Here is a 25,823-nt window from a genome sequence, read left to right as displayed (position 1 = left end):
AAGACGACTTCCCTTTTTGAAAGTAAAAATGTAGGTTTAGAGGTATGTTCACTGTATAAGCCAACCCCCAATTTATTACATTAAATAATTTAATCAGCTGAAATAAGTTAGTTGGTAAATATGTAAAAACAATAATTATTGGAATTATAGTAGTACCAAAAATGTGTAAAACCGATATCTTCAAGATTTTAAAAGGTTTGGCAGAGATAACCAATACGAAAAAACACTTCGTATTCCCTTAGGAAAAATATGATATACAGTAAACATCATGACAAAAGCTTAATGCCTGTGCTGTCACTATTGGGGGAGTAATATCTGTTGGAAGTAGATCCGGATAAATTCATTTTTTTAAAACTGGAAAAATCCCGATATTAATGATAACTGGGTAACTATCAATATCAAAGAACCTTTTAGTTTGATTAAAAAATAATACCAAAGAAATATTGGACTTTAGCAAGTCGAGCACGACTGGGAACTATGAATAATGAGCCGACTACAATATGTTTTGGTGGCAAAAACAGTGTGTCTGAGACTGGCAAAATCACACATGTACTACATTTAATTTACTATGTCTATAAACAAAGTAGCTGCAATTTTAAACCCAGCTTTGATAATTTCTGAAAGAAACTTATCTCTGAATTAAGTTTCATTCGGCAACTAAAGACAGTGATGATATCAGTAAAATGAAAACCAAGACACTGAAGCTCATAACCCCAGTTAAAATCTCCATGTTTCCAACCCTGTCCAGCTTCACCCTCTTATGCATCTTTGCTGACCCTTAAGGTAGAAAAAGCCAAAGTCATCGACTCTTGGTGTCTCATCCCTCTACAGGGGTAATAGATTCTCACCAAACAAAGAAGAATGACCAATATTTGGTTTGTGTCATCTCCACAGTGAAGATTGTATAGTGCCCACAGTAAAGAAAGACTTCCTAGAACCAGAGAAATTTCCAAGTCAAAAGGTTGCACCGGCCCGTGAGGTACCTCCTCAAAATAATGAATTTGTACCAGCTGATAACAAGTGGATCAAGATGTTGAAGCAAGCACAACTAAGGTTCAAAGATGCGAGGTCATCTTCCTAAAGGACTCCTCACTGTCTCCATCCATTCACTCAATGGGTTAAGATCAATGATTGGATATCAAACAATTGCCTTATCTGAAGCAAAGAAAAGAGGGATTGATTGGATATCAACCAAACATCTTCTCTGAGGCCAAGAAAAGAGGGAAAAGAAAACACAACTGAAGAAAGCAACAGTGCTGCCTGAACTGATCACTTCCAGATGAGTGACCTAACAATTTCAATTACATAAAATTATTATAATAAAAATTACTTTTTTTTATGATAGAATAAGATTTTATGTATACTTACCAAGTAGTTACATAGCTATAGTTTCTAAAACCGTCGGAAGCTAGAATTTTTGAAATTCGCAGAAGCGCTAGTTTGTTTTGGTCAGGTGATATCCCCCGCCCACTATTGGGGGGGAGTGAGGAACCAACACCGTCCGAAAATCAGTTGTTTATGCCCTATTATCCATGTGAGAAGAGGGCGGGCGGGCTTTGATCATGTAACTACTTGGTAAGTATACATAAAATCTTATTTTATCATATAAAAAGTTTTTTATGTATGCAACTTACCAAGTAGTTACATAGCTGAATCCCACATTGTAGGTGGGGGGATCCATGGATATGCTCATAACTTTTTAAAATTTAATAAATACTACATATATATTTAGTGCTAGCATCCATGCAGATGCTTGTTGGTTCCTTACCTGTTAAGAGAGCTGAACAGTTAATTACTGCCTCTGGAAGTCGCTAGTCTTAACTCATAGGGACGTGGCGGTATAGCCATGGCTCGTCCTCTAAACAGTGGGACCCATGTAGCTAAGGAATGTCCGTGGCTAGCATGGTCAACTAAAGGATGCCCCTGCCCAGGGCGCGGTACCAAATAACCAAATGTTACCAGAGTAAAAAAATATATCACCTCAACCATAACCATAAAATTCATACCCAACTCTACACTTGACTGAAGGGTACTCCTAGTACATCCATAGTACCTCCAGGCTCCCCTAAAAAACTCAACAACCTCGTTCAAGGCGAAGAGATAGGCTTGGAAGGTATGACTTCCTACACACCCTTACCCAATGCTTTGCCCGCCGCTAAATACGGACCCAGGGTACTGCAATTTTCATATACTGTTTCAATATCACGCAAGTAACGCGAAGCGAACACTGATTTACATTTCAAATACGTTACTTTTAGCTGTAGCCAGGGCTACTAGGAATAAGGTCTTTCTCGTCAAATCTCTCAACGATGCTCTTTGCAACGGCTCACAGGGAGTTTCCGACAACCACTTAAGTACTACATCTAGGATCCAAGATAATATCTTAGAACCTTTGGGTTTTTCTATATCAAAGGACTTGCTGAGATCTGCAAGATCTCTATTCGATGACACTTCCAATCCTCTGTGCTTGAAAACAGATCCCAACATCGCCTTAAAGCCTTTGATAGTCGCAGTAGACAGATTTGTATCTGTTCTCAAACATCAAAGAAAATCTGCTATTTCCGTTATAGTTGTTTTAGAAGACGAAACATTATGCTATTTACACCAGGCTCTAAACACAGCCCACTTTGCCTGATAGACTTTACTTGAAGATTACCTTCTGCACTGAGCAATAGCTCTCGCCGCTTGTCTTGAAAACCCCTTTGCTCGTAAGAGTTGTCGGACAGTCTGTAAGCGGTTAGACAGAGTGGATAGTCCTTGATAGAACCTCCTGAAGTGGGGTTGTCTGAGTAGATCTGTTCTCTGAGGAAGTAACCTTGGCCAGTCCACTAGAAGACCTAAAAGATCAGGAAACCATTCCTGCGCTGGCCAGAATGGAGCAATGAAAGTCATCGAATTTGTTGATGACTTCTCTCATCATTCTGAATGGAGGAAAAGCGTACAAGTCTTTGTTCGACCGGCCCAAAAGCATCGCATCTGTCAACCAGGCTTTCGGGTCCGCGGCTGGTGAACAGCAAAGGGGGAGACGATGGTTTCTTGCCGTGGCCAACAGATCTATCATCGGTTTCCCCACAGTTTCCACAATTCGAGGCATACCACTGGATTCATCATCCAGTCGTATTTTCCTCCTCCGGCTCAGTTCGTCCGCGAGAACATTGAGTTTCCCCTGAACAAACCTCGGTGTTAATGTGGTTTGTTTCCAATTCGCCCATACCAACAGGCTTCTTGCCATCTCGCAAAGAGAAACGAGCGTGTCCCTCCTTGTTTCTTTATGTAGGAGAGCGCTGTCGTGCTGTCCGAGTGTATCACCACTACTTTGTCGCGAACTTCAGCAATCCCCAGTGGATGATGGTCAGTTCCTTTTGATTTATATGCCACTGTTTTTGTTCTGCATTCCAAACGCCTGATACTTCTTTTTCCCCCAAAATCGCTCCCCAACCTTGATCTGATGCGTCTGAAAAGAACACTAGGTTGGGGCTCTGCGGGAGGAGGGATCTCCCTTCCGCAAGTCTGTCTCTTAACTTCCACCATTGCAGGTCCTCTTTTATTTCCTGTGTGATAGGGAACACAAAAGAATACGGAAACTTCCTTCTGTTCCAATTCCCTCTGAGGAAGAACTGTAGGTTCCTCATATGCACTCCCCCTAGTGTGCCCAAAAGACTCAACCATTCCTTTGCAGAGCATTCCTGGAGAACTAAAAATTTCACTACCTTCTGTAGGCACGACTCGATTCTTTGTGGGGATGGAAAAGCCCGAAAACTCACCGAGTTGATCCTCATCCCCAAATAGACTAATTCCTGACTGGGGAGTAACTGCAACTTTTGCCTGTTTATTAACAGTCCTAAATCCTGAGCTAAAGTCAGGGTTTTCTGAAGGTCCTCTGTGCACCTCTCCTTTATTTGTGACCGGAGAAGCCAATTGTCCAAGTAAAGGGATATCCTTATTTCGACTAGATGTAACCATTTTGCAATGGGAGCTAGCACTCGGGTGAACACTTGTGGTGCGGTCAAAAGCCCGAAACACAGCGCTCTAAACTGGTATATTTTGTCCCTGAAGACAAAACGCAGAAACCTCTTTGAGTTTTGGTGTACTGGGATGTGAAAATATGCGTCCTCCATGTCGATGGAGATCATCCAATCCCCTTGACGAATTGATGAAAGGACAGAACGATTAGTCTCCATCTTGAGCTTGTCTTTTGCACATAAAGGTTCAGAGTGCTTACGTCCAATACGGGTCTCCATCCCCCTGATGATTTGGGGACAACTAACAGACGATTGTAAAACCTTGGTGTTAGTGGCTCCTCTACTAACTCTATTGCTTTCTTTTGCAAGAGACATGAAACCCCTTCCGGAAGGGCGATGAACTTCTTTGAATTTTCTGAGTAAGCTGTCAAAGCTATCAGAGAGCCTGATAACACTGGCTTTCTCTTGAACGGAATATCGTATCCTTCTCTTAAAACCTTTATGATCCAAGGTTCCGCCCCTCTTGCTTCCCATTCTTCCCAAAACTGATGGAGCCTCGCTCCTACTGGCGCACAAAGGACTGATACACTACTTCTTGGTCGAGGGGTTGGTTGAGGATTTTTTAATAGATTTAAGGGTGAAACGTGCCCTTCCCCTTGATCTTGGGAAATATCTACCGAATCCCCTGCCCCGAAATGTCTGTAAAAGCTTCCTCACTCAACATTGAATAGCTCTTCAGTTTACGTTCCAAGGCTCCTACTGTCCAGTCCAGGAAACTAAAAGCTTCGAATACCTTATAGATATTCTTAATGAGGTTGTCTAATTCTGACACCGTAAACATTATCTTGGCCGAGTTAAAAGCCGATCTTCTCGCCGAGTCAATAAGCACAGAGAAGTTTCCCTGGGCGGAGGCAGACACACCCAAAGAGAGAGCTTCTCCGGTTTCGTAACACAAGTGTCTCCTAGTTGAAAGACGAGAAGGAGGGAAGTAAAAGTTAACCTTGCCTTGATCCCTCTTATCCTCAAGCCAAAGGTTAATTTCCTTCAACGCTTTTCGAGCCGAAAAGGACAGTAATAGCTTCTGTAATTTCCTGGAGTCTTCCTGGTTGTCCCTCATGTAAGAAGACACTGGAGACGTGGGGGTTACTGGCAAGAATGAATCTGAAAAATTGTCTACAAAGTAAAAAAAGCAAGGCTTTGTAGGCAGTGAGAGAAGACTCTTTATCCTCCTCTTCTCCTTTCTCTTCTTCCTCGGCTGAAGAAATAGGTGATAAGGTCTCTACAGTTTGGATAGGGGGCACCGCAGATTGAATAAACCCTAAAATGCTGTCTAACTTATTCTGGATGGCTGACAGAGAATGATCGGGGCAGCCATCACCTGAAGTCCTGCCGGTAGGCCCGAAGCTGAAATTGATGACAGACTGTCCGGGCGCTTCAGACTGGTCCCTCTGTGCACTTGGTTGCATATATACCTGTGGATGCTCGGGCGCTCGTGGACGCTCGGTTGCAACTGTATTCCTGGGCGCCAATGGACGCTCGGGAGCCAAAGGTTGTTCTAGCGTCACCGCAGAAGTTCCGGGCACCAAAGGCTGCTCTGGCGAGCGGGCAAACTGTGGCGCTGATGGGCGCTCAGGAGTCGGCGGGTTCTCATGCTCCGAACGCTGAAGATGTCTCCCAGGAGTCTCAGGAATTACAGGAGGGACTGATGGCGGTCTTACCTGTCCTTCAGTATTACATGTGCGGACCGGTGCTGAAGACATCTCCAGAAGTCTACTCTTCCCCGTACTCTTCACCTCTAAACGTCTGCTAGAGGAAGACTTTCTCAACGACGACTTCGACTTACAGGATGTGATCCTCTCACTACGACGTCCCTCTCCTGCTGTATCCTGAGAGAATCTCTCTGGAGAGTCCCAAAACTACACGAAGGCTGTTCCTTCCGTAAAGGGTTAGCCTTTTTACAGGGGACTGGAGAGGGAGTCAACTTACAAGCCCTCCTTTTCAATGGACGGGACTCGTCATGGAATCGCCACTGGCGCCTCCGCAATTTAAAAAATTCTAGCTGCCGACGGTTTTAGAAACTGTAGCTATGTAACTACTTGGTAAGTTGCATACATAAAATGATGTTTTACTTATACTTACCAAGTAATTAAATAGCCAAGAATTTCTAAGTACCGGCAACTAAAATGTTAAAATTGCAGTAGCTCAACAGATGGCTCAAATACTGAAGGGGGGCTTATGTGCCAATGGGCGGACATTTGCCAGAAAGCACTCCTGCACTAAAGGGAGCTCATGTGCAGATGGGCGCTTTAACGCTTGAGGGAGCTCCAGTGCCAATGGGTGCTCCTTCACCATAGGGAGCTTTTGCGCTAATGGGTGCTGTGGTGCCACTGAGGAAACTGGAGGTACATACAGTACACTCAGAAACGGAATCATCCAATACCAAACGCTCGGAAAATGGGCAATTGGGAACTACTGAAGGAGACATTATCTTCTCATTTGACATTAGAAACACAGAAGCAAAAGAACTAAGAGGAACTGGGTGCTCATGGGTACAAATACTCAATACAACGGCTTCTGGAAATGAAGCAGAGACTGGTGCTAATTTACACATTGAACCAGAGTGTTCAACATTACATATCCAGAGAACTTTCAGAGGAAAAAGTCTGTGGGCCATCCCAGAAACTGCAGGCACCTGAGGGGCGCAAGATACTTATGCTGCAGAACTTTTCAGTGGCCTAGACTTATCACTGTTGTGCTAAAGTGCAGTTCTCAGGACTAGAAGCACCTAAACTGGATGACAGATGATGCACACAATCCAAAATGCCTTTCCAATGGCTATCTTTCACAACCTGGGAAACACTGATAGGTGCAACTGAGGGGTTGACTGCCCGCAGGCAGGCCCCACCAACCTCCCTTGGGCTTCCGGTACGACTTCTCCCAGGCGCAGGGGAGTATGTCGGGGACCTTCGCCTAGGAGAATCGGCAGGATAGACAGCCAGCTCATCCACCAGCACTGCACTTTTCTCTCGGTCGAGAAGAACACACACTAACTCCCCCAAACTGAGCCATAGTGTTAGCTAACAACTTACATTCAAACCTTGCTTCAAGGCTGGAAATGGCACTTGGTTTGGAAATGGGAGCTGGGAAAGGATTAGGTGATATGGATGAGACACTGGGTTTAGGAGATAATACAGAAATAACAGGTACATCAGATGAGGATTTTAAAAATTCCTGACAAACCAACGATCTTTCACTTCTAGCAGTCGTCTTATTTACCTCACCTCTCTCCAATTTACACTAGTGAGAAATCAAACCTTCCATTGCTTCTCATCCCAGCCTATACATTCAGAACATCTTAATTCTGGAGAGCAACTTTGATCCCTACACTTTGTCTTATCCATATATGCATTGTATATGGGAGTTGTCACCTGTGTCCTGCAATCTTGTTAGAGTAATGGATACTTGTCATTCCTGAGTCAGACATAGTCAGTGAACAGCAAAAGTAAAAAACATAGGGAAGCCCAAAAAGTCTTTCTAATGCCTGACTAAATAACCAAAGAACAAGGCTAACAAAAGAATCATATGGTACTTAACTGATAGCCCTGAAAACCAGTAAACAAAAGATTGAAATCCAAATTTAAAGAGCTGCTGCTGACAACCTTCTTCAGAAGACAGCAAAAATAAAACTGAGTTCATTTGCTACACTGTTAACCTATTCTCCCCTGGTAGTGGGCAGGGATAACTACCTACACAAAAACAAAAGAATCACTACCGTGATTTTCAAATTTTAGCTGCCGGTACTTAGAAATTCTTAGCTATGTGATTACTTGTTAAGTTACTTACATAAAAAGGGTCTTTCAATAACACACAGAAAAAGATGAGAAAACTTTGTGATCCACCACTAGAACAAAATTAACTTTTTCCATAAAATGACAAAACTCCCCCAAAACATAGCTAACCGGATGCAGCAAATGCCTGGATACTCTAAGCAGTTTGTATAGTTGCTGTAATTGGAACTCGAGGGTGGTCAGAGGAGAAAAACATAATTGCTGATAACGTTCTAATTCTAAATAACAATAGAATATTGATTCAGTTACTTTTGGTGAGCACTTGTAGCAAAATCACAAATCCTCTACATCTTATTAAAACATTAAATCTCCATACATTGCCATCACCATTTGGAACATGAGCAGGAAAACTTGAGAGGAAAATTCAACACAAACACATGAAAAAGTAGTATTGTGCTGCATAGAATGGTCAATGGAAGAAAAAAAATTACCAATTGTTATCATTATACTTAAAATTAATGTTTAAAACAATAAAGACAGAAACAATAAATTCCAGTCAAGGAATACAATGGTAAAATATTGAGTCAGAACATTTTATTTTATTAGCAAAGTGGCGTTTGTTCGTAAAAGGGTGGCCTTTTGTTTCTGCTTAGTTTACTGTGTTGCATTGTGTGTGAGGTGGCTTAAATCCAAAATGGTTGCTCAGTGAGTAGAGAATTGCTTATATTCATTTGTTTCTTTTGATGTTAGATTGTTTATTGAATCAGATAATTTAGTCGAGCAAATATTTCAAGTTTTGAGTTTTCCCGCCTTTGCGTATGAGCAGTGCATCAGATTTTGGCAGACTCTTCAGTTGGGACCTCGCTGCTGTGCCATGCTGTTTTGGTGAAATGTTGCTTTAGGCTAGTATTAGGAAATTAATTCTCAGTGGTATTTCCGATTAAGGAGCCACTGCCGCTTGGTCTTGTGTAGTGTACATTCACCAAGCAGCTACCTAGTGTAGTGTACATTCACAAAGCAAAGCTACTAGGGTGTGTACATTCAAACAAAGTCCGTATTGCTACCAAATTCCCAAGCAGCTACCTAGTGTAGTGTACATTCACCAAGCAGCTACCTAGTGTAGTGTACATTCACAAAGCAGCTACCTAGTGTAGTGTACATTCACAAAGCAGCTACCTAGTGTAGTGTACATTCACCAAGCAGCTACCTAGTGTAGTGTACATTCACAAAGCAGCTACCTAATGTAGTGTACATTCACAAAGCAGCTACCTAACCCACCACCCTATTCCTTTGTTGTACTAGACCAGCGTATAGCCTATTGTCAGAAGGGCAACCATTGTTCATTTGCGTTCACCTAATGTGCTATAGTGTGCCATTAGTAAGTCCTACTAGTTGATATGGCCAAATAACATGAAGCTAATTTTAATGTTGTGTTCTGTTGAAGGCTACAGGCGTGGTGTAGTATCTCAAAGCTAATGGTTCCTGAGTTGCAGGAGATACAGTGTAAGGTTCTATCTATTTATTTATGTATATTCATTGTGAACCATATTTGTATAGCCTTGCAATTTATTTATAATTCTGAACTGTGTAGCCTACCATTGGGATAGGTTCTATTTTCCTTTCCCTTTTAACCTCTTCATTACCGAAAGTTTGTTTGGAGGTAGGTGGGTACCACCATTCAAGTCTACTACACCGCACCGGGTGCATAAAGGTGGTACACATAGTACCACCAAAACTCCTCTTTTCAGATAGGGACTTCCAATCATTCTGTAATTTCGGTTTGAAGAGTCTGGAGCAAAATAAACAGTATGACACGATGCCAGACGTATGATGAACCCAAAAAAATATTATTACTGCTTATAGTAGTGTGTAGGTGACAAATGAACTGCGTCTCAACAAAAAATCACAAAACCAGACAAGCGTAAACATGTATTAACTTCTACCCAAGTATAAAACCAGTTGTATCATCATTTACTGTATTTATTTATTTATTCACTTATTACATTTTACAAATAAAAGATATGAACACAAGATAAATGAAGGTAAAAATAAAGCCTTATAGTAACTTTATATAAAAAAAAACCAAACCAGAGAAAAAGTGAAAATGAAACTAATCTTAGAAAACGTAGATCTACCAAATGACATCGACCATTTTTTGAAAGATATACTATAAAATTTGCGATTTCCATATTTATTGGCGGGGCTTTCGCTTTAGTTTTTGCTCTTTTTTTTTGTTATTACGTGCTTATTTACTGTTCTATTTTGATAATACTCTATGTGCATGTTCCAGGTGCGATATACCAACATTCTGTAAGACCCCGAAATTTCTATTCAGACTGTAGTTTTCTCACCGACCACCAGAGTTTACATTTTTTATCATAAAATCATTTATTTTCCCTGTAGGATGATAAAACTAACAGAGAATATGTGTTATTATAGTGCTAATAATACCTGATAATTTCATTAGCTTGTCTTGATTTGTGTATTTTTGGCAAATATTTTTACGATCGGCACCCCTCCAAACTGGAGTCACTACCGAGAGATTCAGTTCAGCAGCGAACTCAATGTTTACATTCTGCTCACCCACCCGGTAAAGAAGGGGTTATGTGATTGTGTTCTGTTGTAGGCTACTGAAGAAACCTGTGTTGAAGGCTATAGGTGTGGTGTAGTGTGTCAAAGCTAGTGGTTCCTGAGTTGCAGGAGATACAGTGTAAGGTTCTGGCTATTTATTTATATATATTCATTGCGAACCATATTTGTATAGATAGCCTACAATTGGGCTAGGTTCTATTTTTTCTTGTTATTTATAATTTGAATTGCATAGCCTACCATTGGACCATGTTCTACAGTGAGAAGAGCTTATTCCTGCTAACCTCCCCAGCAATTTAGGAGCTAGGATAGTGTTGTGTCCCCAGCGCTATATCAGTTTGTGGAATTGTTCAGATTTCGAACTGAGCAGACTGATAAATTCTATAACAACCAAACACAAATGTGCAGTGATGATCACAAGGCAATCTTTGTAACTGAAAGCAAAGTACTAAGTAAAGAACACAAATACAAATATGCAGTGATGATCACAAGGCAATCTTTGTAACTGAAAGCAAAGCACAAAGTAAAGAACACAAATACAACAAAACATTATAGGCACTAAGTGAAGGAAACACAAAATGGAAGATGAAAAATTTTGGGGACAGAAATTCATCAACTCAAATATCCAACCTTCAAAACCAGAACTGGGAGCATCAGTAACAAAGTGACTTCAAGGCTGGCTTGTCAAACAAAACTGCTGAACTGGTGTTATTTTGCCACTATTCTTAAAGTAATGGTTTATTTTGAATAACAACGGGAATAAAACAATACAAATTAAGACTGCTTTTATGTAAGAGTTAAGAAGTATGAGGAAAACAGAGTTAAGAAGCATAAGGAAAACTATCTACTTACAACATCACACGTCCCTAAGGTCGTATTGCAATTAGTTCCCTTGGGGCAGCAATGAATGCCATCATCACAACACATTGCCTCCGAGTATGGGCAACAACCATAACGCTTTCCACTAATTTTGCAGCAAGTGTACCTCTCTGGACAAGGATGACCATCAGGACAAAGACCACCTGGATCTGCAAAATAAAATTTTTTTTCTTGTTATAGTACAGGACAAGTTTCAATAAGAGCACTTGCTAAATAAGCAATGGAGAAATTCTTCAAATTTACATCTACTTCAAAATTTAATTTTCCAAAACATTTTTTAAACAAAACTATTATCTACATACAGTACATACTTCCAATTCAAGAAGACAAATCCAAAATATTAAAGACAACAGCTTTGGATAAAGAACTTGCAAAGAAGTTTGATCAAGATGAATGGTTTTGTATGACAAAATGTACATTAAAACCTATTTTTATACAAATCCATTAATATTAAAATAAGCCTTTTCCCTTGGTGGAATTCACCAAGGTTTGTTTACAGAATCATTCCAAAGAAAAATGTTTAATGGAGCAAGCTCAGCCAACTCCCTAATCCTTCAGAAGTTTACTGCTGCTCATTCTTCTGTGCAACTTTGTACTTAGTGGTTAGGAATGGTGCCATAATGGGTTTATCTTTTACTACAGTTTATACAAATTATTTTACTTCTGTGGATTTATAGTCTTTATAACTTCTGATATATGTTTGTCTTGGCTAAGATTTTGCAGAACACTTTTACAGTAGAGCCCCAGACCTCGATGTTAATTCGTTCCAGAGGAAGCGACAAAATGCGATTTTGTCGAGATCTGAATTAATTTTCCCCATAAGAATTACAAGCAGTCCCTGGCTTACGATGTTCCGAGGTTACAATGCTTTTCAATCATATTTATCAAGACATTATTTCCAGGTCTACAACACATGTTCCAGGGTTACGGCACCTACAACACTGATCTGGCAGAAGAAATAGGACTCCAAAAATTCAAAATAATCAATATTTGAAGGGTTTTTTTTATGGAAAATGCAATAAGAAAGCAGTTTACATAGTTTTTAATACACCCAAAGCATTAAAAGTAAGGTTTTCTAAGGAGTTTTGACAATGTTCCGGCTTACAACAATTTTTGGCTTAGAACGGAATCCCCATCGTAACCCGGGAACTGCCTGTAATCCATTCTTGACCATCAGTTATTATCCTAACATTGCCTTTTTATACAAAACATTACCCATAAATACACATAAATTAAAATTAAATAAGTTCAGTATTAAATAACATACCATTCAACACACTTTTTTCATTTCTAAATATATACTGTAGTAAAATAACTGCCCTACGTACACCCCATTCGGCCATAATACGATGGTTGACTGAGCGCCATAGGCTAGGATAGGCTAGGCAAATAGGATGTACTGTAAGGGGTAGGCATAATTATTGTTGCTAATTAAAAAAACATTGAATATTGAGCCTTATCCCCAGCAAATTAATAAAACACTAAAAATAAGTCAAATTATGTCAGGTTTTCATAAAGTTAAAAGAAAAATTCCCTAAGTTAAGTCGCTAACTAGTGGCCATGAGCAGATGTAAACAAATCATACAGTCAACTGGATACTGTATACAAAATAACTTTAATATATCTTTCAATAAGTGTCATGATATTAAATTTTTTTTTCTCTCAAATTATTATTGTAAAATAGGGGCACTTTTCATAGCCGCTGTATGCTTTATAGAATGACATCAGACACTGAAAGTAGACCCTCATAAATGTAAGCCTTTAAAACTGGAAAGAATGCGATATCAAGGAAACCTGGGGGCTGTCGATATCACAAAGCCCTTTGATTATAAAATACTACTAAGAAAATATTGTCACTTAGTAAATAACAAGGCTTGAAGTCAAGCACGACTGGGAACTACGATTTAAGCGCATCGTAAGTCAAGCACGACTGGAAATTGCGAATAATGACTAATGAGCACTGCAAAATGTTTTGGTAAGCAAAAGCATTGCCTGACAAAAAACATGAAGCACTTTACTTAATATACTACGTTTATAAATAATGTAGCTGCAATTCTTAAACCCAGCTTTCTTTTGTAAATTAAGTTCCATTCCGCATCTCAAGACAGTGATCATATCGGTAAAATGAAATCAGCTGATATTTTCCAAATGTACACAAACCTAGAATGCACATGCAATATGATTAGATACAGTAATACAAGGGTTTTGTGTAACAACCTCTCTCATTCCCGATTTTTAAATTAGAGATGAAGCGACTGTAAACCTGTAGTACAGACATAAGCAACAAAATCGAGAAATGGTTGATTAACGTCATTTGCCATCGCAAGAAAAAAAAAAAAGCGCAGGCGAAACTGATATTAATCTAGTGAAACCACACTTAAGGCTTATACAATAAAGTATTGTGCCACTTTTAAACCCAAGTTTGTTAATTTACAAGAAAGTATCAAAATTACATATCTACCAGCCAAGTGTAATGGGCAATGAAGATATTGATAGCTCAATTAGCTGATATTTTGAGAATGTAAACAATATCAAATGCAAATGGCTTATGATGACAATGTTTGTATTCTATAAAATAAGTTTAACTTTTTCAAAGTATAACTTTCTCCAGAAAACATTTATGTTTAGGCTTATAGACCTTTTTGGTTTTTAGAATTATGGATAGAGATCCTACTCTGGTAACAAAGTAAGAACTCGCTCATCCTAACGTCTAATTATGGTAATTAGGTAATTGCTGTAATTAGTTGTTTTTGTTAACAGTATCAGAAGTTGTATTAATAGTGATTCAATTGAATAACCTGTGCTTTTTACTATTAATATTAGGTTACAAATATTTTCTTTAGTGTCGACAGTTGTGACTGTGGCCAACTAGATACAACTATCAACACTTCAAGGATCATTAAAAATATCACAGGATTTCAAGTTGTCACAGAATGCCTCTTATTTTATATATTTTCAACAATCTTAAGTTCAATTGTGATTCTTAACGTTTTCTTCATCAAATGAGCATGGGAACAACATCTATTAGCGGTGAATGACTGAACCACTTTTGTTTACAAAAATCATATGATTCCTTGGGTCGGATTCTGGATTTTTGGTTGGGCTCAGATGCAACATTTACTCAAAATTTTCTGTTGAAATCCGATTATTTAGAGTTCTAATACGATCGCGGTCCAGGTCTCTACTGTATATGATATACCTTTTAAAATATAATATACAGAATCATTATTATCTTTGTTCTTTTATTAAACCAATTTACAACTATAGAAGCACATCTATTAACCCTTAAACGCCTATTGGACGTATTTAAATCGAGATAAATTGTCTGTCGGGTGCCGATTAGACGTATTTTACGTCGACATAGAAGTTTTCTAAAAATTCGCGGAAAAATACTTATGGGCCTACCAGCCTAAAACTTTTGAATCATGCGCCTGGGGGATGCTGGGAGTTCACGGATCAAGGTGTTTTGTTTACAATCGTTACGCAGGCGTGCAAGCGTGAATTTCTTTCTTATCTCACTAAAAAGTATCAGTGACGCATCTCAGAAATTATTTTGTCACTTTCACATAATTTTTGCACCATTTTAAATAAGCCGTTACGTGGAGTATTATACTATATGAAAATGTCTGCAATTTCATGTAAAATACAACAAAAAAAATACTCATGATTGTAGCTTTTATCAGTTTTGAAATATTTTCATATAAATACCGATAAGTGCCAAAATTACAACCCTAAGTCAACTTTTGACTCTACCAAATTGGTCGAAAAAGGCAATTGTAAGCAAAAACACTTATATTTTAGTAATATTCAATCATTTACCTTAATTTTGCAACTAATTGGAAGTCTCTAGCACAATATTTCGATTTATGGTGAATTTATTAAAAAAACTTTTTCCTTTGAAAGTCCGCGCGGTAACTCTTCGGAAAAAATCATACGTGCGATTGTCGTAACGTTTGCACCATTTTAAATTAACCGTTACATAAAGTTTTTTATATGGAAATGTGAACAATTTCATGCACAATACAACTAAAAACAACCCATGGTTGTAGCTTTTATCAATTTTGAAATATTTTCATATAAATAATGATGTGCCAAAATTTCAACCTTCGGTCAACTTTGACTCTACCGAATTGGTCGAAAAACGCAATTGTAAGCTAAAACTCTTATATTCTAATAATATTCAATCATTTACCTTCATTTTGCAACAAATTGGAAGTCTCTAGCACAATATTTCGATTTATGGTGAATTTATGGAAAAAAAAAAAAAAAAAAAAAAAAAAAAATCCTTACGTCCACGCCGTAACTCTTCCAAAAAAATCAACGGGCGATTGTTGTAATGTTTGCACCATTTTAAATTAGCCGTTACATAAAATTTTAGATATCAAAATGTGCGCAATTTCATGTAGAATACAACAATAAATAATCGAAGGTTGTAGCTTTTCTCATTTTTGAAATATTTGCATATATAAATCACAATAAATAGAAAAAAAACCACGTTCCGTCAACTTTGACACTACCGAAATTATTAGGCATTTCATAGTTTTATATATGAAAATGTGCACAATTTTATGAATACAAAAAAAATAATTGAAGGTTGTAGCTTTTCTCATTTTCGAAATATTTGCATATAAAAAATACAGTGGTACCTCGAGATACGAAATTAATCCGTTCCGAGACGGCCTTCGTATTATGAGTTTTTCGTATCTTGGACGCATTTTACATGTAAAATGGCTAATCCGTTCCAAGCCCTCCAAAAACACCCCAGTAAATTATATTTCCAGGCCTAAAACACATGTTCTAGGGTTGTTACGACGAAAGAAATATGTCTCCAAAAAGGCAAAATACTGTACATACTTGAGTAATATTTCAACTGCATGTAATGTTCAACCCCATTTTTACTGCATATATTAGGACTTTAGCATATGTCCCCTAGGAATAAGCCTAGCCTATGTTAGCGGTTGCTACTGTAGCCTAGTCTATGATTCTGACATCTAAACCTAAGAGCTAAAAGCTTAGAAGATGCCAATAAAATGTATAAATAATCAGTATGTACTCATTTCAAATAATTATTAATTAATCATTAACTATAATACACAAACAAAGAAAAAACAAACCTTCCAATCGATTGTTTACATTCTTACGAGTATCGAACGAGCGCCAAGCAATCATTTTTCCTAGCACACAGTAAGCATAAATTGTCATTAATATCTCTCTTCAACTAATGAAACGCAACCACCAAACCGTATAATAACCATTCATTTCTATTCTTTATTCTATCTTTTTACCTATGGAGGATACCAGAGTTACTGACAGCTGTAAATGAAAGTTGAAACATACGTAATACGTAAGGTAATAATAAAACAGAAGAAGAATCTAAAAAATACCTGTTTGTTGGCAGACTGATTTATTTATATTTTCTGATATCTAATTCACAATTTTTTTTTATTAAATGTATTTTGCACTGTACTCATTTCAAATAATTATTAAGTAACCATTTAACTATAATAAAAAAATAATAAAAAAAAAGCTTCCAACGTCTGTTTACATCCAGCATTTACTAGTTTCGAACGATCGCCAAGCAATCACTTTTACACAGTAAGCCATAAATTTTCATTATCTCTCTTCAGCTACTGAAACTACCAAACAGTATGATAACCATTCATTTCTATTCTTTATTCTATCTTTATCTGATGTTTTTTTTTTTATTAAATATATTGCATGAATAAGTTTTTCAATTTACAGCAACCTTTTACCAATAGAATACTTAAAGCACAAGGGGTAGATGCTGACCAATAGGAGAGCAGGACCTTATGGGGTGACTAGCATCAGGAACCAATGGGAGAGCGGGAGGATGGTGGCGAGTTTACTCAGTTGGCGGCGCGGGAGTTTTAAAATTGTTCTCGTGGTCCGGGCGAATCTCGGGACTTAACAGCAACAACCTTTCGTATCTTGAAAACTTTTCGTATGTAGAGCAGTAAAATTTTTCGCATTGGCTTTCGTATCTCGAGTTTTTCGTAAGTAGAGCCTTTTGTATCTCGAGGTACTACTGTATATTAAAAAAATTTGACATTCGGTCAACTTTAACTCGTCCGAAATGGTCGAAAACTGCAATTGTAAGCTAAAACTCTTACAATATAGTAATATTCAATCATTTATCTTCATTTTGAAATAAATTGGAAGTCTCTAGAACAATATTTAGATTTATGGTGAATTTTTGAAAAAAACATTTTTTTACGTCCGCTCATTACGAATTCATGCAGCATCATTTTGTGATAATATTTTCTGTGTTGCTTTGATTGTTTTACAATGTGTTATATACCAAAATGATTGCAATTTAGTGTACAATACAATGAAGAAAATTAAATCTTTAGCTTTAACCGTTTTGCTCACAGCGAGATTTGAATACAATTTTTTATGAAATTTTTTTTTCGCGCTATCATATATCGCATTATTTATACAAGATATTTTTTTTCATTTCTGATGGTTGCATACTAAACTTCAGGCAATAACAAATAAAGGAGCCAAAAATGAACTTTTCATCTTGAAAACTAAGCATGCTGTGATTTTTTTAAAAAAATATTTTTTGTGCTTCGGCACTCACTCCGAGACCCCCTCGGCATACGGGAGACTATTTTTATTATGCCCCTTCGGCGTTTAAGGGTTAAGTGACAGTTATCATACAAACTGAGCAAAGAAAATGTTAAAATATTAAATCTGTGGAGTGCTTACCAGAAACTTCTTGATGATGAGGCTTTCCCAAACCATTCTTCTTCTTCAATGCCTTTTGAAACTTCCCTCCCAAAGGATATGCATGTACAACATAATTCATTTCAGCACTCTACAGAAATAAAAATAAATACAAATTAGGTCACATATCTGTATTATAACATCATCAAAAACTGATCAATAAAATTGCAACAATTTCATTTTAAACTATATCCATTAACATGACCATCAAACAAATTTTCCAATTTAACATCTGCTGCATGGCACCATCACAATGTATAAACCATGAACATCACACCTTAAGTTAATTTGCCTTTTCCCTTAAATGTTTCATCTTTTATCTAGATCACCTGCAACTACTTGTCCGGCAACTGCAGTCAGGTAACAAAGTAGCTACCTAGTGGAAGATAAGTGACAGCACTTAATGACAAAGACCCTAGTTTGTAACTAACCTGCAGTTGCCTGGTAAACACAACAGCCCTAATCCCTATGCAAGAAGTTACCTCTCATGGCAAGTATAACTGATCCTAACCTTGTGAGCCCTCTCACATGATACAGAACTGTCTCCCTTGCCAGATGACTCATACAATACTGTTGACCTCTCCAGTCCAACCAGACAATGGTCAAGGATAATCATAATTCTTTTGCTTACCTGTTCCAAAGCACAGCTGATGAGATTTGGTCTAAGATACAGTCTTGTGTAGGTAGTACTGTAACATTACACCAAATAGGAATACAGTGGACCCCCTGTATTCGCGTTCTCCAGATTCGCGGACTCGCACATTCGCGGATTTCTCTCGGGAACGTTTCCCCGCATTATTCGCGGAAAATTCGCGCATTCGCGGTATTTTTCTATGATAAATATCCACAAATCCTGGGTTTTTTTTATGAATTTCATCATAAATGCACTTTTTGTGATACAACTATTAAAAAAACATAGTATGAAAATTTTTAGTGAGTTTTTCTTGAGTTTTAACTAACAAAATAGGCTGTTTTTAGCATTTTTATAGGGGTTCCAAACATTCGCGGGTTCAAACTATTCACGTGTGGGTCTGGTACACATCCCCCGGGAATAAGGGGGGACCACTGTACAGCCAATCTTGGTTATCAAGCAAAAAGGCTTGCAAGGTTAGCATTTGAAAGTATGTATCTTGTCAAGGACTGATGGGTTCTGGGTTTCTCTGTGTCTAGTCTCCCTCACTAGTTTGAATTGCCTCAGTAAAAAAAAAAAAAAAAAAAAAAAAAAAAAAAAAAAAAAAAAAAAAAAAAAAAAAAAACCTCCCCTATAAAGACCCGAGTCCACAAAGAAGAAGCAGTACTGTTTAAATTTTTTCCAGGAAGCCTTTTCTATAGCAAAGAAGTCCAAACCCTTCAAACAGAAAACAAGGGAGACAACTGCTCATTACCTTACTGTGTAAATAGCAGAGCTAAAAAAAGTCTCAATGATCTGCTAAATGCATCACATATTGGAGAGAGAGATTAGCCACCAGTGACACTAAGTGTGAAGGGCAATTTCTTAATGCCTCAACTTGAGGGCCAAGCAGATCAGATCACACTCAGCATACAGGTAGCAAGAAATCTGTAACTGCCATGAAGGACAGATTATTCAAGGATCTACCCTTGGTTGCTGTTGCAATAAGGGTATGACAAGCATTCCCCATTCAATGAGTGTGGAAAAGGATGATTACTGACTTCCACAACCTCTTCCCTTTTCATCCTCTTGACTTCCTTCCAGACTGAAGTCTGAATGGAAAGGATTGGGAAGACTCTGGAAAACTGATTGGGGCCTTGGAACAAAAGTCCACTGTTGATACCATAGCCAGCCCATAAAATTTGCTTCTCGATTTGTATATCTCTAAGACATGAAATACTTGGTGCTGTTGCAAGACATGCACTCCTGACTTCTGCCAAATATAAACAGAATGAGGGTTGACAGTCATAAGGGAAAACCTACTCGCATTCATTTTCAACCAAGATATTTACTAATTATTCTAGATATGGAAGCATTTTCAGGCACAACATGATTTTAACACAAATACAATTAACACAAATTCAATGAGCACAACACTCAATCAATCCAAAGCACTCAAAGGAAAAATCTTAAGCAAGCTTCAAAAGCAGCAATTATGAGAAAAATGGTCATTTGCTGGTTAACTACATTGTTACCACTTGAACAACAAAAAGATTCTGAAGTAATCCATGTAAAAGTTAATGGTCTGCAAAACCCATAATTATGAATGAAGCAGTGTCTCATATAAAGACATTGTATACATTGATGAACAGAATGCTTTTAAGTATATAGTATAGTGCTTTCCATGTAGTAACACAGCAAAACTGAGAAAATTCTAAATATGTATACCTATACGTACTAATGTATATGTATATTAAAAACACACACACACACATTGGCTTTAACTACTTCCCTACATGGAGATTCAAGGAGTAAAATACAGCAGCGATAGAGGGGATGTATGTTAGTACCCTTAGGGTACCTGCACACGGGACACTGGCCAACTATTTAGTGGTCAACTGATGCGTACCGCAGACGAGACACTATTTCTGCCCATGACAGTTGAACTTCTAAACAGTGTCAACATGGATAACTACTGTTCATGTTGCATATGTTTGCTACTGAAGAGAAAGAAACCACTAAAGATATTTATGAAATAATCAGCTTCATATTTTATTATGCTGCAAGGAGCTCTATTACGGCAGTATGGTAAGGTTTAGAAATATAAATAATATATTAACTTGTGTGATGAAACAGAAATAAAGAGGGCATTGTGTATGTATATACTATCTACATACTATATGTTATACTGTCTACATACTATGTTAAAAAACTGACTGTGGTCCCCGTATTTGAGGGGGATGCATACCAGACACCGCCCAGCCCCCGGCAAATAGTTAGAACCCTTGAATAGTTAAGACCCCTATAAAAATGCTTAAAACCTCCTATTTTGTTAGTTAAAAATCAAGAAAAACCCACTACAAATGTTTATACTAGGTTTTTTAATAGTTTTATCACAAACAGTGCATTTTATGATGAAATTGATAAAAGAAAACAGGAATTTGTGGATATTTCTCATAGAAAAATACTGCGAATAGGCAAATTTTCCCCGAATAATGGGGGGAATGTTCCAGAGAGAAATCCGTGAATGCGTGAGCTCGCGAATCTGGAGAACGCAAATACGGGCGTCTACTGTATTTTCTTTCCATTCTCCTACTAAGCAATTATAAATTCCTTTGCATTAAAGAACATACAGTGGAACCTCGACGTTCGAAAGTCCCAACTTACAAAAAAATCCAAGTTACAAAAGCAAAGACGAAGATTTTGTTGTTGTTTTTGCATACGAAAATAATTCAGGTTACAAAGGGGTGTTACTGTAAAGTCCCGAGATTCGCCCAGACCGCCAAGAACAATTTTAAAACTCAGGCGCCTCTAACTCTGTAGACTCGCCACCATCCTCCCACTCTCCCATTGGTTCCTGATGCTAGTCACCGCCGTAAGATCCTGCTCTCCTATTGGTCAGCATCTATCCCATCATGCCTCTACGTAAAGGCGTCCTTCGGCCACTTCATCGTACCAGCGTAATTGTACGTTCACATATAAGTATTTTGTTTGTTAACGTAAATTCGTGTTAGTGATTTTGCTTTCTACTTTATCGTGTTGTGTGAGAACTTATTAACTTAATTATAGTCATGGGTCCCAAGAAAGTTGCTGAAGTTCACGAAGAGACGAGGATGCTTTCTATGGAGACAAAGATGGAGATCATTAAAAAGTATGAAGCTGGCATGCGGTCGAGTGTGATCGCTAAGGAATACAGCCAAAATCCGTTGACGATAGGCACCATTCTTAAGCAGAAGGAAGCCATCTAAGCAGCTACACCTTCCAAGGGCGTGACTATTTTGTCCAACAAGAGGAGCCACATGCATGATGAGATGGAAGGGCTGCTTCTTGTATGGATTAAAGACAAAGAAATCGCTGGCGATACGATAACCAAGAAAGCAATCTGCCACAAGGCCAGAGCTATTTTCGGTGATCTGATTGCCCAGGCCAAAGACGATGGAGGAGAAGGGACATCGATGTCAACCCCAGACTTCAAGGCTTCTTGGAGGTGGTTTGATAAATTCCGTAAACGGACTGGCATCCGTTTGGTGGTGAAAAAATTAAAGAAAAAATTAAAATTTTGTATAAAAAAAAAAAAATTATTTCAAGTTTTTTTCTAAGTGCTAATGTTTTCTGCCATTTGTTATGTGTTTCATAAAGTTTAGTGTTAATGCTTTCTGCCATTTTGTAATGTGTTTAGTAAAGTGTTCATGTTTTCTGCCATTTGTCCTCCCCCTCTGTCGCCACTTTCGAAGATCGCCTCGCTCGAAAGGTAAGGTTCCACATTTTACTACATATGTACGTACAGTATTTCTTGTACCATGTGCACTAATACACTTTATTTACAGGTACATATAGTATATGTAGTTTATGTTAGGCATCGAATGGTCCAAATTGTTGTATTTCATTATTTATTGGTCAATTTAGCTTTATAATAAAATTTACTGTGATGTTTCTGTAGGACTTGGAACGAATTAGGCAATTTACATGTAAAATGTGGTTCAAGATACAAAAAAAATCAGGTTACGAAGGCCGCTTTGGAATGGATTAATTTCGTATCCTGAGGCACTACTGTATATATAACAGTAAAGTACAGTATACAATTGCATAACATATCTTTCATATCTAAAAAAATTACCAATATACAGTGTTCCCCCCCTTATTCGCAGGGATGTGTAACAGACACCCCCTTGAATAGTTAAAGCCCGCGAATAGTTAAAACCACCTCTAAAAATGCTTATACAGTGGGCCCCCCATATTCGCATTCTCCAGATTCGCGGACTCACACATTCGCGGATTTCTTTCGGGAACGTTTCCCCGCATTATTCAAGGAAAATTTGCGCATTCGCGGTATTTTTCTATGAGAAATATCCACTTAGCGGCCCCACAAAAAAATAGAATTTTAATATGAATTCTACCTGCAATAACCTCTACGGGATATACCCGAAAATTTGACTACCCCTACTGGAATTTTTTACCAATAAAAATCCAATCGACTTTGACTATTACATAATTGATATATGTCAACCTTCGGTGCATTGCTCACCAGTTTACGCAACAATGAAAAAACAACAATTGGAAAAATAGAGAAGAACCTTGATAAAATTAATGCAGCTGAAGCAGCAGTCACTTTTAATAAAACATGTTTAAAAGAGGGTTTACTTCCAGTATTATTATATCCCGTAGAGTTTATTGCAGGTAGAATTGATATTAAAATTCTATTCTTTTCTATTCTTTTTGTGGGGCCGCGACGTTTCGCCTGAAAAGCCTCAGACATCCTCTTAGGTGGAGGTGGGTGAAGGACCTAAGTGAGAGGGTGATACCATCTACTTTTATTGTGGCGGTGCAGCAGGGGCTTCGTGCCGCGGCCTTTTCATTGGCTAGTGAATAGGGCGCTGCTTCATGATTGGCTGCCTGGCTGTGGGCTGAAGCCAGCTCCCGATCGCATGCTCAACAGGCGCACCGATCTTCTCAGCTGCATACCATCATGCCGGGCTTCATTTTGAATGGTCAAAGGCCGTGTGATGCCACTGCTAGTATTATTCATGGTATTAAAGTCATCTTTGGTGTTATTTTTCTCTTGAATTGGGTTGTTTTTGTGCAGCAATAAGGTGGAGTATGCAGCTGAGAAGATTGGCGAGCCTGTTGAGCATGCGCTCAGGAGCTAGCTTCAGCCCGCAGCCAGGCAGCCAATCATGAAGCAGCTCCCCATTAACTAGCCAATGAAAAGGCAGCAGCACGAAGCCCCGCTGCACCGCCACAATAAAAGCAGACGGACTCACCCTCTCACTTCAGTCCTTCACCCACCTCCACCTAAGAGGATGTCTGAGGTTTATCAGACGAAAAGTAGCAGCCCCAAAAAAAGAATAGAAAAGAATAGAATTTTAATATCAATTCTACCTGCAATAAACTACGGGATATACCCGAAAATTTGACTACCCCTACTTTTGAAAAATAAAAATCCAATCGACTTTGACTATTACATAATTGAGATATGTGAACCTTCGGTGCATTGCTCACCAGTTTAAGCAACAATGAGAAAACAATAATTAGAAAAATAAGAGAAGAATCTTGATAAAATTAATGCAGCTGAGGCAGCAATCACTTTTAATAAAACATGTTTATAAGAGGGTTTACTTCCAGTATTATTATTATATCATTTGAAAATATTAATAAACATATACATACGTGTACTATAAAACTATCATTTCAGTAGAGAGAGAGAGAGAGAGAGAGAGAGAGAGAGAGAGAGAGAGAGAGAGAGAGAGAGAGAGAGAGAGAGCACACACACACTCCCCTCCGGTCACATTACTTGATATATTTGACAGCTGTTGGACCTCAGCTTGGACCTGGAGTTGGAAAAAAAGATGCATGAAGACTGGGATTTCCTTCATTCATACATAATTTTTTTAATCTACAAGCTAAAATCTTATAATTCACTGTAGTAATTTCTTTAATGAATTGATTGCTCTTAACATTAATCTTAATATCTGAAAATTGGTAAATCATTTATTTATCATTAAATAAAACATACATCTCTGTAAGAGAGAGAGAGAGAGAATTATTATTGTTATTATGTGATATCATTTAATCTTATCAAATTTACTAATACAGTATTGATCAATATCAATATTCCAAACTTAGTCATTTTTGTATCATAAAAATGTATTTAGGCATGATAATAACATCAAAATACACTAATTAGTGATTATTTATCGTCAGAACACCCCCACGAATAGGCGAATTCCCGGCAAATAATGGGTAGATATGGTCCAGAGAGAAGTGCACGAATCAGTGAGTCCACGAATACAGGGGGGCCCCTGTATACATATACATATATACACATACATAAATACACATACTATACATACATACACACACATTCTATAGATATATATATATATATATATATATATATATATATATATATATATATATATATATATATATACGTATATATATATATATATATATATATATATATATATATATATATCTACGAGGGGGGACCCAAAAGTAACCGAATTGTGTCATACAATTTTATTCAGTTTATTGTTACATGTTTACAGTCTTATCACCTTCAAAGTATTCTCCATTTGAAGCAATGCACTTATCCAGACGTGTTTTCCACTGTTTGAAAGCAATTCTGGAACTCTTGTGAAGTTATGGCTTTTAATGACTCCGTCGTTTTCTTCTGAACCTCTTCAACGTCTGCAAAACATTTTCCTTTGAGGGCTTTCTTCATTCGGAGGAACAAAAAAGAAGTCACAGGGAGCAAGATCGGGTGAATAGGGAGGGTGGGTAAGTGGGGTCATGCATTCTTGGTCAGAAACTGTCTCACACTCAAGGCGGTGTGCGCTGGTGCATTGTCGTGATGAAGCCACCGCACCTGCACTTTGCCACAGGTCGGGGGGGCGTTTCCGTCTCACGGAATCTCGCAAACGCTTCTGCACTGCCAAGTGAAGCGTCTGGTTAACAGTGTGACCTGCCAGGAACGAATCTTTGTGGACAATTCCTTTCACATCGAAGAAACAAATCAGCATCGTCTTGACACTGGACTTCACTTGACGCGCTTTTTTGGGTCGTGGTGACGTTGGATGCTTCCACTGACTTGATTGCTGCTTTGATTCTGGGTCGTAGCCATAGCACCAGCTTTCATCACCGGTAATGACCTTCTAAAAAAGGTCTGGATCACTTCCAACTGTTCTTTCAGTTCAACAGGCATCCATTCGTGACTGCTTTGACCGTCCGTGAGCAAGCGAGGCACCA

At 38.1% G+C, this 25,823-nt stretch overlaps 1 protein-coding gene across 4 annotated transcripts in view; it reads right to left on the bottom strand.

Annotated features, from left to right (window-relative positions):
• Positions 1-25,823, bottom strand: part of LOC135219616 (progranulin-like) — a 298,310-nt gene that overhangs the window by 219,282 nt on the left and 53,205 nt on the right. For all 4 annotated transcript variants that reach the window (XM_064256525.1, XM_064256524.1, XM_064256523.1 and 1 more), the window contains exons 6-7: positions 17,948-18,056; positions 11,192-11,367 (exon numbers count right to left, since the gene is read on the bottom strand). In XM_064256525.1, the coding sequence (XP_064112595.1) occupies positions 11,192-11,367; positions 17,948-18,056 (285 nt within the window). The remainder of the gene's footprint in view (positions 1-11,191; positions 11,368-17,947; positions 18,057-25,823) is intronic.

This window comes from Macrobrachium nipponense, chromosome 1 (genome assembly GCF_015104395.2).
Source record: "Macrobrachium nipponense isolate FS-2020 chromosome 1, ASM1510439v2, whole genome shotgun sequence".
In the NCBI taxonomy this organism is placed as follows: Eukaryota; Metazoa; Arthropoda; class Malacostraca; order Decapoda; family Palaemonidae; genus Macrobrachium; species Macrobrachium nipponense.
Note: the sequence above shows the minus strand (reverse complement) of the source record. Positions and strands in the feature narration are given on the sequence as shown.